Source organism: Eucalyptus grandis, chromosome 1 (assembly GCF_016545825.1).
Source record: "Eucalyptus grandis isolate ANBG69807.140 chromosome 1, ASM1654582v1, whole genome shotgun sequence".
NCBI lineage: Eukaryota > Viridiplantae > Streptophyta > Magnoliopsida > Myrtales > Myrtaceae > Eucalyptus > Eucalyptus grandis.
Window position 1 is genome coordinate 50,200,873 of NC_052612.1, and position 17,456 is coordinate 50,218,328.

Genomic DNA, 17,456 nt, shown 5'->3' on the forward strand with positions numbered 1-17,456 from the left:
TTGAATATTTTTATTTTTTGATTTGACTGGAAAGTTAAAAAGTTATTTTTGACTTTTGATAAGTCTAGATAACGAACCCTAATCTCAATTAACACATCGCTTAACTAATATAATTCAAAATAAGAGTGTTTGTTTGAGAGAAAATTTCATGAAAAAGGAAAACACTTTTAAAAATATTATTTTTCAGGAAAATGGTTGATTTTCCTTTATATGGTGATATGTGATCAAAGCTGTTTTTAATATTTAGATCTCAAATGAAAAATGTTTTCAATCTCATGAAAAAATCATTTTTTAAATATGTTTTTATTTTTTTCTTTGTCTTTCCTTCTTCCTCTCTCACTAGTCGCGAGGCCTCGATGACAACTACAACAAGCCACTGGCACCATCGCTGAGGCTCGACAAGGGTGGACTTGGCTGACTTCGGGCAAGGTTGCGCTCTAACTTGTTGTAGCGAGGTTGAGCTCACCATCTTGGCAAGCTCAAGCCTTCTCCGATTTTAGCCTTGCTGGCTTGCACTTGTGGCTGGCTACTAAGGCCCAATGATTGGCAAAGAAGAAACAAAGAAAGTAAAAGAGAAAAAGAAATTTGAAAATTTGAAATTTGATTTTTTTAAATAAAAGAATTAAATTATTGAAAAATTCAAGATGAACAATTATGAAAAGTTTTTTCATCTCCTTAGATTTATGAATTCACTTTTTTAATTTTATGTATAAATATTTTCCTTGACCAAAAAGTGTCATTAATTCACTAATCATGTTTTTACAAATGAAACAGGTGAAACTTCGGACCCTAGAAAAAATCGACATTAGATTCCTCCACAAGTCCATCCAATTGCATGGACTTGTGAAAGAAACTCGTGGTCAAAATGTCGCCGTCATTTTTATAAGATAACGCAGAAAAATGAGATTTTAAACTAATCCGTTTGACCAAATAGCTCCATAGCTTGAGACATGTAGATATTGCTTTTGTCGAAGTTGTTTGCATTAACAAGCAAATTGTACAACAAGCGGATGCATTGTAACAAGAAAATTCCAACAACTATTTTCCAGATTTGAGCCTTGTCTCTAAATCTCCTTCTGGTTCAAACCAAAAGGTATATAGAATTGATATAATATATATAAAATACCTCTGTTTTCACCAAAGCCCACAAATAATTAAATTTAACTCGCGCAAAGAAGCAGGAAATGAGAAGCCAACAAACATCGGAGCTACGCGAGAACTCGTCGTGAATATCACGAATGCGGTCATCGTTTCTCCAGCGAGGGAAACGGCCTGCGGGCTCTACGCTCTCTCTAACCTCGACCAGACCTACCCTCACATGATCGAGATCGTGTTCGCCTTCAAAGGCGAAGGGAGGGGAAGCTGTTCCACTGCGACCGAGCCGATCAGAGCGCCGCTGGCTGAGGTATTGGTCGACTTCTATCCGTTCGTAGGTAGACTTGTCAAGGGCAGTGATGGGAAGATGGCAGCAACATGCACCGGGGAAGGTGTCTTGTTCGTCGAAGCGATGTCGGACGACGAGATCGGGATGCTAGGCGATATTAGCGTCATCAATCCTGGGACACTGAGAAAACTTGTGAAGCACAGCCAAGGAGCCCAAACCATAGTGGAAGAATCTTTGCTCACCGTGCAGGTAATGTTTCCAGAGATTTGTTTTCTGATGTAAACACCCGCTTATAGTGTATGTATAGTGTATGTATAATCCAGGTGACGACATTCAAGTGCGGAGGGATAAGCGTCGGCATCGTGATGAATCATGTCCTCGTCGATGGTAAAGCCCTTGCGGACTTCCTAACTTGCTGGAGTGATGTGGCTCGAGGCAGGTCGCCATCGATTCTTCCCTTTCTCAATCGATCGGTGTTGTGCCCGAGGCGACCTCCGCTTGTCGAACTCCCCCACCATGAATATGCTCCAATAGATCGGCCGTCTGAAAAGATAGTCGACTGCCGAACCAAGCCCCATGTTTACAGATCATTCTACTTCGAACCACACACTCTCATTCAACTCAAGAAAGTGTCAACAATCACAACCCACGATGGCTCTTCCAGAGTCCCTACGAGCTTCGAAGTCATATCGGCGCTCGTGTGGATTGCACGAACCAAAGCTCTTGGAATGGATCCTCACGAGACAACAAAGCTTCTCACTGCGGTCGATGGTCGACCCAAGTTCGACCCGCCGTTGCCAAGGGGCTACTTTGGGAACGGCATTGCTTGGTCATGCGCCGAGTGCAGTGCGGGCGAACTGACCTTTAAGCCCTTCTTGTTTGCCGTTCAGACGGTGCAAGAGGCGCTCCGATGCGTCACCGAGAGTTACATACGGTCGGCCATCGACCACGTTGAGCTGAACAGAGTTGTGGTCGACTACGAGGGCAACGCTTGCTGCATCAGCAAGTGGAGTCGGCTCTCTTTCTACGAGAGGGATTTCGGGTTCGGGAGGCCGTTCCAAGTGGCGCCGACCATGGTCCCCCACAACCTCGTCTTGGTCGCTTCCCAGAGCGAGGAGAGCGACAACGTGGTTGTGTCTCTGGGGCTTCCTCGTGATGCCATGGATGTTTTTTCAGAGTTGATTCAGTCTGAGCTGGCACTGATGAATAAGTACTAGTCTCATCCATGGAATTGAAGATTATGAGTGTGGTTTGGTAGGTGTGTGGAGTCTAGTTTCTGCGCCTCTAGTTTTCAAGTAGAAATAACACAGTGCATGTCACTGTGTTGGGATGCTTAAGTCTGTCGTATTATTTGAGATACTTCCATCAATATTGTGATGTACTTTCCCAAAAAAAGGGAATGTTATTGATTAAATGTTAAATTATAAAAGAATAATTATAGTACATACTAGCAGTGTAAAAGCCAGAGGTTTCGCAAATAATTGATCGGACAAAGTGAGTAGTTTAAGGCCATACGAGACCACTCACGTAAAATTATTTTAACACGTGGGCAGTTTATGTTCTATTTTTTCCTTTATGAAATAAGCGATTCATTATGTGACAAGGCCAATTCTCTCAAGATTTTGCTATGCCCTATTTATACGACAGTTCATTGTGTAGCATTATTTTTGTAAGCACATTTTTTAGCCACTATCTATATATATCTTTAGCATTTGGAAGATTATTGATGGGTTTTCTCTTTCTTCATGCAATGTACCTATTGAATTCAAGGTTGTGTATCTAGAGCACCGACGACGACGTGGAAACAACATAAAGTGCAAATAGTGCATTATTTTAGTAGAATTTTCTTTTGAGAATCAGAAAATAATGTGTCTATCTACGTATGATCGGCTTTGTTGTGCATGACATGTTATGGGGTATATATACAGAAAATATCTAATAATGTATTCAGTAGTTAATATAGAGTGAAAAAATTGACAATACCATTCAGTATAGAGAGTACAATTATTTCGGTTCCATCCAATACAACATGTAGTAAAATGCAATATTGGAGTAATGTTTCTTAGAAGATAATAATTACTTTAAAAAGTGACTGAAAAACTCAAGTTGAATTAGATAGAAATAGCCTATGATAATCCAATCCTTTAAAATAAGAAGAAATATTTGATAACGGTAAAGTAAATTCATAAGTAAGGCAAATGAATCCATAAAGTTCAATTATCAACCAAGTGATATGCATCGCATTCATGTGATATTTCCTTATGCTTATTCAACTTCATGATTATTGTCACTTTCTAAAAAAATTCTATAAATACATTATTGTTATAGAGAGCGATGGTGCAAGACTAGAAAAACAATTTTAACAAATAAAATTTTGCAATAATTCTGGAAAAATAAACCCGCATGGGCAAGTGTACTAGTTAATTTCTAATGTATACTCTTGTTCTCTCTAGCTAGCTGCCATTTTACTAACAAAAGCTCCTTTTAGAATGGGTGAGTTTTACCGGCGATCATTGAAATTTAGTGTACTATCAAAGGTCATAAAACTGTCTCTTGATCAATCAATGTAAGATCTCTAATTTTTTAAATGGATGCACTTTCATTGGAATTCGATCAGTCCTTTGGGGGAAATGATGATATCGTGGCATGGAGCAATTATAAAATTTTACGAAACCACTATTAACTATTGTAAAGACTTAAACTATTATATAAATGCCCAATTCAATATTTAACTATTCTAAGGGCGTGTTTGGTAACAATTCTGTTCCCAGAAATAGATTTTGATCAAAACTGATTCTTTTTTATTCTGTTCCTGAGAACTGATTCTAAGTATTTTAAGCCGTTTGGTAACTGTCCAAAATTTCTAATTTTGGAATAGAATCGTGTTTGGTACCGTGCTCATTAATTCTGTTCCAAATCATTACTTTTTTCCTCTTTTTCTTTTCTTTTTTCCTTTTTCTCATCTTCTTCTTCTTCTTGTGGCCGGTCGCCGGACGGTGATCGGCAGGACGAGGGCCGGCGACCTCACCAGCGTCGCCGGCCCTCGTTGGCCGAGCTCGCCGGCGGCTGGGCGAGGCTCGGCCTCGCCCAGTTGGCGAGGCGGCTGAGCCCGCCGGTGGCCAAGCCGGCCTCGCCGGGGTTGGGTGAGGCTGCCGGGCGGGCGGGCGAGCCTCGCCTGGCCACCGGTGGGGCTGGGTGTCGCGAGGCTTGCCCAGCCCTTGCCCAGCCCTAGCGAGGCTCGGCCTCGCTAGATCTGGGGAGGCGAAGCCTCGCCGGTGGCTGGGCTTGCCTCCGGCGAGCTCGCCGGACCTTGCCCTGGTCTGTTTGGATGGTTACCAAACAGGGCCTAACATTCCCTCTCATGTATATGTTGGACTTTGGCCTATCACTAGTGATTGTGGCGTCAATTAGGACTCGAACATAAGGCTTCATGCTTTTTAAAATACAAGATCCCAATCATTCTACCATTCAAAAATCCTTAATTATCATCGTTCTACCATTAAAAAATCCTCAATTATCTACACATCTTACAAGGGGAAATTAAATATAGGAGTCATCATCAAATATCCTGTATTGACATAGCAAACCTAATTGATGTTTAGGAGTTTATGCTTATAATAGTTTGGTTTCTCATCTTCATCATTGATTCAAACAATTGCTCATGCATAATGGTCCCGATTCACTGAGAAGGACAATTTTATTATCATACTTATTCTTGATCTTGTCATATATTATGTTGAGTTGCTTGGTGTAGCTCTGATAGCATTTGTTGGACTTCGCGAAAGCGCGACTATAATAAGCACTTTCTCAATATTACAAGAATACTTAATTTAAACTACTCACACAATAGGCATATATTTATTAGGGGTGGGCGGTTCCTGGTTCCATACAAATTCCATCTAAAACCTGAAATTTACCTATTGGAACAAGTTCCTCATTTTCTTTTCTTTTCTAGAAATTAGAATCTACCCTACATACCCTAGAATCTAGAATCTACCTTGTTATAGGTTCCACAGTCAGTTCCAAAGTCTACGCAGGTTCCACCTATATTATTAATTGAATGATTGTAATGAATTAAAACCTTTAATGACCATCATTTGCTGCTATAATTCATTGACCATAAAGACACATGGAAGATATGAGCATCAATAAAGTAGAAGTATCAGTCATAAAATAGAAGCTCAAACTAGTGCTTTTAGATTATACACTCATCATCAAATAATATAGAATATCGTAAGATCGCACGAATACATGCACCAAGAAAGACATTAAAACTTGTTCTGGTTCTAGTTTACAAGTTCCAGGTTCCAAGTCCTATAATTAAGAACTTGGAACCTACCTGTCCAAATAGATTCATCATTTTTTGGAACTCAGAACCTACTATGCATACTTTAGAATATGAAATCTACATGTTCCCACAAGTCCGGTTCTCAGGTTTTAAATTTTACCATGAAACCATACTTACCCCTAATCTTTATGTCCGACACGCGGACCCCTAGAGTGCCATAACTTGGCAGAAATGGACACTTAAGTGCCATAACTTACGAAAGGTATACTTAAGTGTCAAAATCGGAGCAAAATTGATCACTTGAATGCCAATCCGGCAAAAACGCTAACGTGTCAATTTTCGGCGAGTTCATTTGCAAAAAAAGTGTCGTTTTGGTGCGCGTGGTAAAAAATTTAATATAAAAATTAATTTAATTTAATTTAAAACTAAATTTATATAAAACATTTAAAAAATAAAAATATTTATTAAAATAATGGAAAATATTAAAAATATATAAAAATATAAAATTTTAAAAATTTTAAAAAAGGGAGGTGGCCCCAGGTGACCCCCTCCCCCACCTTCCGGCAATGGCGAGGAGGCGGCAGCGGCGAGGGCTCGCCCTCAACCGCTGGCTGCCTTCCTCCTCCTCCTCCTCCATTTTTTTTAATAAATATAAATTATATTATTATTTTGTTTTAAATTTAATTTAATTAATTTTGATATTATATTAAAATTCAAATTATGCCAAAACAACGTCGTTTTGGCCAATTTAAGGGCTCTATTCTGGCCAACACCCGAACGACGTCGTTTTGATGTTGACATGGTAAAAAATTTAATATAAAAATTAATTAAATTAAATTTAAAACTAAATTTATTTTAAAAAATTTAAAAATAAAATTTTATAACTTTATAATTTTAAAAAAAAATAGAAAAAGGAGGCGGCTGAGGGCTGAAATTTTTGTAAATTTTGTAAATTTTTAAATTTTTGTAAATTTTGTAAATTTTTGTAAATTTTGTAAGTTTTTGTAATTTTGTAATTTTTTTTAATTTTTTTAAATTTTGTAAATTTATTTTTAAAAATGTTTTAAATAAATTTATTTTTAAATTTAATTTAAATAATTGTTATATTATATTAAAATTCAAATTATGCCAAAACGACGTCGTTTTAGCCGATTTAAGAATTCTATTTTGGCTAACACCCGAAACGACATCGTTTGGGGTGAATTCGAGTGACTCGGCTCTCGGCGAGACACATCAATGAGAATATTAATATTTTAATGCCACGTATGATTTCCGGCTAACTTCGCCGAAGATGGTATTCGGATGTCTCACTTTTCTTAAAATATAGCACTTAAGTGTACCTTTCGCAAGTTATGGCACTTAAGTGTTTATTGATGTTAAGTTATGACACTTGAAGCGTTTTTTTGCCCTTTATGCCCCAACACTAAATGGAGTCTCTACACTTACACCTCACACTATACACCACTCTCTCCACTGCTCACCACACGCTACTCAGCACGCTCTGCTCTCTTCTTTCTCTACACGACGCTTACTTCTCACATGCACACACAGCACACTCTACACAACACACTGTAAAGACCCCACTCACTACACAAGACCCCTATGCCATTAAATGGAGCACTAGCTCCTTTTTATAGGCTGTTGAAGTCGGTTCATTAACCGACCTTGCGATCTTTCTTACACATTTGTTTTATTATTTTATATAGCAACTTGCCTAAAAGGTGGAGTGCAGCAACTTGCCAACTTGTATAAAAATCTGGTCAAACATGCGGCTGCGAAGTGAGGAGAGAATTCGAGAGAGAGAGGCGGTGATTAATTCAACATAATATACCCGATCTCTTACGTGGAGGCAACAATCCATCATTTAGTGAATGAACAATTCTCCCACCAAGCATCATTCGGCGAAAGAATACATCTGATACCTAACTCTCTAATCATTGAGTTGAATTCGAGCACCAACAGCGTGGCTGCACTCGTGAAAGAGTTTTTGCCTCGATGAACCTATGCACGGGTTACAGTCCGCGGGTCCAAGCATGCCGCTACTCTCTCTCGGGAGACAAGCTCTCTCGGGAGACAAGCTATAGTAGTTGTACCTACAAGTAGCTATGTTAAGTTGTCAGGACCACATTCAGCTGCGGTTATATTCAGGTCGGGTTGATACTTTAACCATGTCGCCCTTAATAAAATTATCTGGATTGAGCTCGCAGGAGCACCAAGTTCGGCCCAGCCCATTGAAAATCCTAATGGCCAAAAATCACATGATATAAGCACACGGGGCGTGCTAAACTAAGAAATATTGCAATATTTAATCAAATTTGGAGGCAATAAAGGATAATTATTCTTAAGAATTTTAATAGAATAATTAGGAAGGTAAGGCAATAAAGGATATTTATTCTCCACCTTGTGCCGCTCACTGAATGGAGTTGCGTAAAAATGAGTGGCACTACTTGTGAACACGATATTTTCTCCTAAAATTGAGTCTATATGAACGTGTTATCAAGACATTCATGGGGAGGGAGACAAGAATATACAAGAACACGCTCCAAAGAAGGAAATGTTGAAGCGAAGGAGGGCGAAGCCTCTGTCCTCTCATGGCCTCCACTCGCGTCATTTACACCCCCTATCCAGACGACGTTGTAGCAGCTCCCTTTACTGCCGCCTCCCCGCCTGTTCCAATAGCTTCCGGCAGCCTCGGTGACTTGTCCAGTAACCACTGCAGGCAAGATCCAGCAGTCTCAGGGCTTCAGGCCATTGCCTAACATCCACCAGCGATCTCCAACAACGACGGCAGATCCTCCAGCGAATTGGTGTTGCTCCCGTCCAGCCCCATGCCTGCTAGCTTCCCCGCAACGTTGGTGGCCCATGCCACGCCCAGCTAGCCTTCACTGCCACCGGAGCTTCCCTGCTGGCCTCTGTCCAGTATAGTGTCTTCTCTGCATGGCCAGACCAGCCTGAGCCTTCGCCAAGTCACTGCGACTAGTCCTTCCCTGTCATCACCTCACCGTCGCTTTCCACTGCAATCTGCTCCTTATGTTCGTGGTACAACCAGCAGCAGCGCCTTTCCAGCCCGTCAGCTTTGGTTGGTTGTCCAGCACATCCAGAGAGCACCATAGCCACGCCTCAACTGTCCACAGCTTCTCCGCAGCACCTAACGTTTTCCTGCAGGTTTCTCGATGCCTCAGTAGCTTCGGCAGATGTCCTGCAGCTTCGGCAACATGTCCAGCTTGTTAAGATATGAAATCTTTTTCTGATATTATTTTTGAATATGAAATCTTTTTGATATCTTTTTGATTTTCATATTAGCATACCAACTGTAGATGAGTTGGTATTCCATGATTCTTGCTCTATCAAAGATTGTATTTTTCTTTCTCTTTATAAGTGTGTACAATCTGTAAATTATGTGATATGAAAAATCCTCCACAAATTGTGAGCTTCTTTATGGTATCAGAGCCATTCTGCTCCTAAGAGCTTTCTGATCTGACTATTCTGCATTTTTTTTACAATCTTCTGCACCCTTTAGCCATGGAAGTCCCTTCAGAATCAGCTCGCACCACCTCAAATTCTAGTTCCGTTTCCATTGGAACAGTTGCACCTAATGGTCTGATCTCGATCTCAGCCGCCGTCCAATTGCCGTTCAAGCTCTCTGCTGCCAATTATCCCTCTTGGCGTGCTCAATTTCAGGCGCTACTCATTGGTTATGATTTAATGGGATTTGTTGATGGAACTTCTGTCTGTCCGCCGCTCACCGTTTCAACTAGAAATCAAACGGTGCCAAATCCAGCCGCAACAACTTGGATTCGCCAGGATCAGCTCTTGCTTCATGCAATTTTTGCATCCGTATCCGAAGCCGTGATTCCTCTCATTGCCTCTTGCAATTCGTCACACGCTGCCTGGACAAAACTCATGAATTTATATGCAAATAAATCCTGCTCAAGAGTTATGCATCTCAAGGATCAACTCTCTACCGCTCGTCGAAACTCACGTTCTGTTTCAGAATTTTTGCAGGAACTTAAAGCCCTTGCTGATGAATTGGCAATCATTGACACTCCTATCTCTGATGATGATTTAGTCATTCATGCACTTCGAGGACTTGGAACTGAATACAAAGAAATCGCAGCAGCGATTAGGGCTCGTGAAAACACAATCAGCTTTGAAGAAATGCATGACAAATTGGTAGCCTATGAAACCCAACTAAAACTGGAGGAAATTAGACTTGAAGCAGCACCAGTCACAGCCAACTACAGCAACAGAAGCCGTGGCTCAGGAAGCAACTCTCGCTGGCCCAATAATCGCAGCCGTCATCAAAATTATTCCAGATCTAACTAGTATCGTGGCCCTTCTCATAGGAGGTATTCTGATCGGGACAACAGAGAGCCTCGTCCGACATGTCAGTTTTGCGATCAATATGGACACTCGGCCAAATCTTGTTTTCGCATTCATAATAGTCTCTGCGAACCTACTGCTCATGTTGCAACAGCTCCACGTCAAGAAAATGGTTGGCTACTAGACTCAGGAGCATCACATCACGTCACAAGCAATCTCAACAACCTCACCACTCACTCAGAGTACGAAGGCCCCGACGAGATCATCATTGGTGATGGCACAGGTTTGCGTATTAGTCACGTTGGTTCTACTAGTTTATTCTATCCAAACCAATCCTTTAAATTAACCAATGTTTTATGTGCACCTGATAGTACAAAAGACCTGATTTCCGTCTCACAATTTTGTCGCAATAACCACTCATCTATCGAATTCTTTGCCAATTATTTTTTGGTGAAGGATCTTCGCACAGGAGCGACGTTACTTCGAGGAGGGCTTAGCAATGGTGTGTATCGGATGCCTCTCACAAAGACTCATCCAAAATTCACAACCTTTGTCAGTGAGCAGACAAAACCGATGGTTTGGCACAATCGACTAGGTCACCCTTCATTTCGTATTCTAAGTCATGTTCTTAACAATTTTCCAACCCGTTTGTCTTCTGAGTCAATCGTAGGTTCTAAGTTATCCTGTGATGCGTGTCAGTGCAATAAGAGTCACAAACTTCCATTTGGGGTATCAACTCTTGTAAGTCATTTTCCACTTGATATTATTTTTTCCGATGTTTGGGGTCCTGTGTCAACTGCTTCAATTGATGGTTTCCGTTACTATCTTATATTTGTCGACCACTATACCAAATACACTTGGCTTTATCCTATAAGAAAAAAATCAGATGTTACTTAAATTTTTGAACAGTTCAAAAACTTGGTTGAAAAACAATTTTTTGTCGCTATTCGAAATTTATACTCGGATGGTGGTGGAGAATTTCAAAACTTAAAACCTTTTCTTGCAAAACATGGAATTTCCCATCTAACTACACCGCCACACACACCAGAACACAATGGAACTGCAGAAAGAAAACATCGACACATAGTTGAAACCGGACTTGCCCTATTACACAAAGCAAATTTACCACATTCTTTTTGGTCATATGCGTTTCAAACTGCTACATACCTTATTAATCGTTTGCCAACACCCGTTCTAAATATGCATTCACCATTTCAAACATTATTCCAAATGACTCCCAATTATAAAAAACTTCGCACATTTGGTTGTCTTTGCTATCTGTGGTTACGTCCATACAACACAAATAAACTTATGTCCCGCTCTCGACAATGCATATTTTTAGGGTATTCATTGTCACAAAGTGCATATAAATGCTTTGATCCACAAAATAATCGTCTTTATATCTCACGTCATGTTGTGTTCGAAGAAAACACATTTCCGTACCAAACACTTCTCAATACTAAAAGTGTCTTGTCAACTCCTCAAAGTTCATCTCCTCAACCTACTGTTTCACTTCTAGTTTTAGTGCTAAACATTGGACCATCTGCACAGGTGCCCCCTCGAAGCAACACTCCATCACGTGCTGCATCTTCATCAACTTTCCAACCCTCACATCAATCCCCACAAATGCCACCTCTTGAAAACCCAATTGCCACTATCAATAATGACCAAACATCAACCCCCAAAAATCCACCTCCAAGAACTCACAACATGACCACTAGATCCCAAAATAATATTTTCAAGCCCAAACAACTCAACCACATCATCACCAAACATCCACTCCCACCGACTATAGAACCAACGGGAATTATACAAGCTATGTGCGATCCTCAATGGCGTGAAGCAATGTCGGCTGAGATCAATGCCCTTATTCGTAACGGGACTTGGGAACTAATACCTTTTGATCCATCTTTGAATGTTGTAGGTTGCAAATGGGTTTATCGGATAAAAAGACGTGTGGACGGCAGTATTGAGAGGTACAAGGCACGTCTTGTCGCCAAAGGTTTTCACCAACGACCGGGCCTTGATTACACCGATACATTTAGCCCGGTCATCAAACCAAATACTATTCGGGTGGTTTTATCATTGGCTTTAATGCGTGGATGGACATTGAGACAAATGGACGTCAACAATGCCTTCCTCCAAGGCACTCTTCAGGATGAGGTTTACATGTCGCTACCGCCTGGTTTCAAAGACCCAGAAAAGCCAACACATATTTGCAAACTTCGCAAAGCCATATATGGGTTAAAGCAGGCTCCGCGGGCTTGGTATAATGAGTTAAGTTCATTCCTTCTCGCAAATTCATTTGTCAATTCAAAGAATTATAGTTCGCTGTTCATTTACTCTCATGGTGCTATTCAAGCCTATCTTTTAGTGTACGTGGATGATCTCATTATCACAGGAAGTAACCAAAAGTTTGTTTCGGACTTCATCAACGCTCTCTCTAATCAGTTCTCAATTAAAGACATGGGGTCACTGCATTTCTTTTTGGGAATTGAAGTCATTCCTACAAAGACTGGTTTACTTCTTTCTCAACATAAATACATAAGAGAGCTACTTGAGCGCTTCAAAATGGGAGATGCAAAAGAGGTAGCGACACCATTAGCCACGGGTCAATCTCTTTCGGTTCATGACAAACAATCACCAGCCAATGCTACAGAATTTCGAAGCCTCATTGGTGCACTTCAATACCTCAACATCACTCGCCCGGATCTTGGTTTTGCAGTAAACAAGCTATCTCAATTCATGCATAAGCCGACCACAACCCATTGGACAGCTGCAAAAAGGCTTTTACGCTATCTTAAGGGAACATTATTCCATGGGTTGCACTTGCGACGCGACACACAACCTATACTTCATTCCTACACCGATGCAGATTGGGCAGGTAACATTGATGATTGCACATCTACTTCGGGTTTTGTGATTTATATAGGGGCCAATCCTATCTCTTGGAGTTCTCAAAAGCAACGATTGGTTGCACGGTCGTCTACTGAAGCAGAATATCGGGCCATTGCCACGGCCTCAGCGGAACTCATTTGGGTAAAATCTTTGCTTCAAGAACTTGGCATTCACATGGACATGGCACCAAGCTTGTATTGCGACAACATAGGTGCTACTTATGTTTGTGCAAATCCCGTCTTCCATTCCCGCATGAAACACATTGAGATAGATTACCATTTCGTTCGGGAACTTGTTAAAGCCGGCAAGATGCGAGTCTCTCATATTTCCACCCATGATCAACTTGCCGACATTCTCACGAAACCATTATCAAGGCTGTGGACAATACAATTACGAGACAAGATGGGCGTTTCCGATGGAACGTCCATCTTGCGGGGGCGTGTTAAGATATGAAATCTTTTTCTGATATTATTTTTGAATATGAAATCTTTTTGATATCTTTTTGATTTTCATATTAGCATACCAACTGTAGATGAGTTGGTATTCCATGATTCTTGCTCTATCAAAGATTGTATTTTTCCTTCTCTTTATAAGTGTGTACAATCTGTAAATTATGTGATATGAAAAATCCTCCACAAATTGTGAGCTTCTTTACAGCTGGTCCCCGCTGAAACCAAGCTTTCCTGCCATTGCTCTTTAATGGCTGAACAACGAGCTCCACTGCGACATCCAGATTTTTAGGATATAAAGTTAATTACGAATTAACTTGGAGTTTTGGATGGCACGTGTAGGATGTCAAGTGAGTCAATAATTTCGGTGACGTGGTAAAGTATGACGGATGATTTTCAGAGTCTGTTGGACTTGAAATGCAATGAATTTTATATGTTGCCACAGTTACTATTGACGGGAACGATGCGATCCGAAATAAATGTCGGATGTCTTTCATTCATAATTTTACTGAGTTTAAAATTTTTTTTGGACTTATTGATATTGAGAACGGACATTGATTTTCTTGTTCATTTATCAAAGCATAATATATCTTGCTAGACTATCAAAATATCCACTTGGAAGTCACCTATATTAAGTCATTTGTGACTTTCTAATCTGATCACATAACCTTTATTTTTTGACACATGATTTTAACGTCAATTCATCATTACTTTTAATCCTAGTTAATCATTTTATCCCTTTGTAACTTATGTAAGTCTTCCAAATACATCCCTTCATTGATCGTATGAACCACAACAAGTATTCAAGCTTTAAAAAGGAAGCTTCAATTCATTCTTGCAAAGAAAGAGAGATTTCCATGTCACTTTGCCATCTTCTTTTATTTTCCACTCTTTAGAAACAAAGGTGAAGGTCCCATGTTTGGTTTCTAAAGTTTCTTATTCAATATTTCAAGTGTTTGGCCCGTTTGGTTTGGTTTTGGAGAAATGATTTTGGGAAACTGCAAATACCTTTGGGTTAAAGAGATTTTTGAAATGCTATTGTGTTTGGTAAATTATAACTTTAAAGTGTATTGAAAAATAATTTTGGCTTATATACCATTTGGTAAAATCTAATTTGTAAAGGAATTTTGCTAAACCTTTAAAAAAAAGTCTAAAAATTAAATCCGGTGGAGCTTAGCCACTGACCAACTACCGCGGTCAAATCTAACCACCGGGCAGCCTTGCGTGAGGTCAGTGACCTCAAGCATCGCCTAGGTCGTGGGAACCTTAGTGACATTGCTTGAGGTTAGATGACCAAGAGGACGCCGCCTGAGGTTGGGCGACTCGGGCGACGCTTGAGGTCGCACGACCCCTGTGCAGCAGATTGTTGGGGATGTGAGACCCCTTAGGTGTTAGTCATCGGCCTCTAGCTCCTCCGCGCAAATCGGGGAAGATGAAAATAAACATAAAGACTCGCATTCCCAAAATATTGAAAGCCCAAAATAGGTGGGGATTTGCCTTGGACTTTCAACTTTCGCAATGCTAGCATTTGGTCAATAGAATCCCAAAAACACTTACCAAACACTTCATGTTTCCCCAAAGCTCCTTGAAAAGCCAAACCAAACGGGACCTTTATCAAACTAGTTTTGTTGATTAAAAAGAATGAGAATTGTTAATTTATATTCTTAAATATTTTTCTTTAAAGGTAATTAAAGTTTGAATTTGCTTAAGTCATTATTCATGCAAGTGAAACTGGAGGGACTAAATTAGATCGACAACTAACTCTAGGGACTTTATTTTACATCTAGGGTGTATGCTCTTTTTCTCATATATCCATGCAATTAGCTTATAATAATCTTGATTTTTTAAGTTCCGATCTCATCTAATCCGTTTCCTATGGTACTTTTTAACAACAGAAAGTCTTTTCTTGACATTTATCAATGAAATGTGAATTTGAAATCTATTATTTTTTCCAACCCCCTCCCCCAAAGAAAAAAAAAACAAAGAAACAGAGAAGAAATCCATCCTCTTCAAATTTAATTGAGATAAGTTTGCACTCGTCAAGATCTATTATTGTGAATTTTGAGTGTGGTCAAGCTCAATCAGATCAAATTGAACCATTATTGTAGACAATTAATCAATTCAAACAAATACAAAGATAAGTCGCACCAATGATGCCACTCATTCCATGTGCATATCACACCGTGATGAGATCTTATTAATTATTGATTTTCTTAGAGGTGACGTATTATGATGCAATGAAAGCTCAGGTTATTCTCTGAATGTGTATTGCTCATATCTAAGCCTACAATCGCGAAGCTGAAGTTGCACGCCAATGCTGTATGGGCATACTCTCTTGACTTCCGTGTGGGCGAAATCCATGTAGCTAGTACATTCGGTGTGTGTCAGCGCACCGTTGCACCCACCGTGGCCGAAGCACTCGGCATGGAAGAAAGAAGCATGGGTGTAGTAGTCGAACCCCTTTTCCGCTGTGTCGAACCTCAGATGGATCGAAACTCAGATGGATCAGGACGGTGTCCATTGCCTCGGCATAATCTTCCCATTCCGTACTCCTCTCCGTTGCATACCTCGTCCATAAAAGTCACGTCTGGTTCACTTCTAATGAAACAAAGACAAAGGGAAAGAACTGTGGGCAGGACCGCGATTTTCTGCGATGTGGCCATGATGATGGCATTCACTTTCCCTCTCAAACTCTCTTTGCGTTTAATGTAGAGAAAACACAAAACTGAGTTGGGTATAAAAAGGGCTCACTTCTCATAGGGTCCTCAGTCATTGGTCCATTAGGTTTTAAGAGTCTTTTCTTACTCATTATGATCAATATTAGACATGATCTGGGGGGCGACAACCTTTCCCAAATTTTCTAGAAATCTTGGTGGAATGTTCATTGGATCAGAAGGGTCTTGCTCCTCGTTCTAACCGGTTGATTTGTCACACACACACACACACAAACACATGGTATAATCTAAGTTTGTTGACATCCTGGCAAACCATGCTCTCTTGTATCCTTGTATATTATAAAGTCGGAATTATATATAATAGCCAGCTTGTGTTTGCACAAGATATGAGGCAAAAGTACATCTCACGTGCCACTCTAATGCCAAACTTTAATGTCAAAATTTCCAAAAGGTAATACTCAAATGCCACTTTTTTTTAAAATCAGACACTTGAGTGTCAACTCTAGTGAGATTTGCTAGAAAATTGACATGATATTATTTTAATAATAAAACTAGTCTATGTGGCTCGCCAAAATGTCCACTTAGCAATGTTTGTCCCAAAATAACGTCGTTTTGTGCTTATTTAGTCACGTCAGCGCCATGTCGTTAAAAGAATTACCATGTTAGTAAAAAATTCACTGGAAAAAACCATGTCAACAGTTTGGTCGGAAATTCTTGTTGCTAACACTTAAGTGTTCATTGCTTCTCCAATTTTGACACTTAAATTTACACTTTGGAAGTTTTTGCACTAAATTGTCAATCCATGCCAAATTTTGGTACTTGGGATGCTCAACACCCCAAGATATGATCCCTTGTCATGCCAGTCGAATAGGGAATTTTTTTTTTTTTTTGGTGCCTACACCTTAATATATATACCATCTTCCTCTCACAACAAGCGTATATGAAAGCCAACTAGCAGTGAAATTAAGTCAAGATCTCACGAGTTGCTCAAGATTGGGTTGATGATCATTTGAAATAGCTCGACGGGTTCCTAGTCAAGCTCTAGCTCGAACTACTCGAGGATCGTTTCAAATTGAAACTTGTGCTTACCAATACTCAGATCAACAAACTCTCTGTTAAATTAATGTCTCGAGTTTGAATTCGGATAACGATTTGTTAAATCGAATTTGTCGATAAAATTTTTCTTTAAGTAGATTTCAACTCAGGTAAAGATAAAAAGAAGAATTTCTTCTTTGGACATACACACGTGGACGTCTACGCCGAAGTCTCCAGGAGGTTCCGTAGTTGGGATGGCCGAATTCTTCTTATTCACGGTGGGGCCCAAAGCATGGGCACACACTCACGCACACCACGCTGGATTTCCCTTTTACGGCCACGGAAACAAAATAGGTGGGCCCAGGTCAAAAGTTTGACCTGGGCAGACGTATAAAGAGGAATTA

General features: G+C 40.1%; 1 protein-coding gene across 1 annotated transcript; it reads left to right on the top strand.

The window, feature by feature from the left end:
* Nucleotides 1-1,318: 1,318 nt before the first annotated feature.
* Nucleotides 1,319-2,601, top strand: LOC120287486 (omega-hydroxypalmitate O-feruloyl transferase-like). The gene is made up of 2 exons (XM_039300302.1): nucleotides 1,319-1,633; nucleotides 1,708-2,601. The coding sequence occupies exons 1-2, from the start codon at nucleotides 1,319-1,321 to the stop codon at nucleotides 2,599-2,601; spliced, it is 1,209 nt and encodes a 402-aa protein (XP_039156236.1).
* The last annotated feature ends 14,855 nt before the right edge of the window (nucleotides 2,602-17,456 follow it).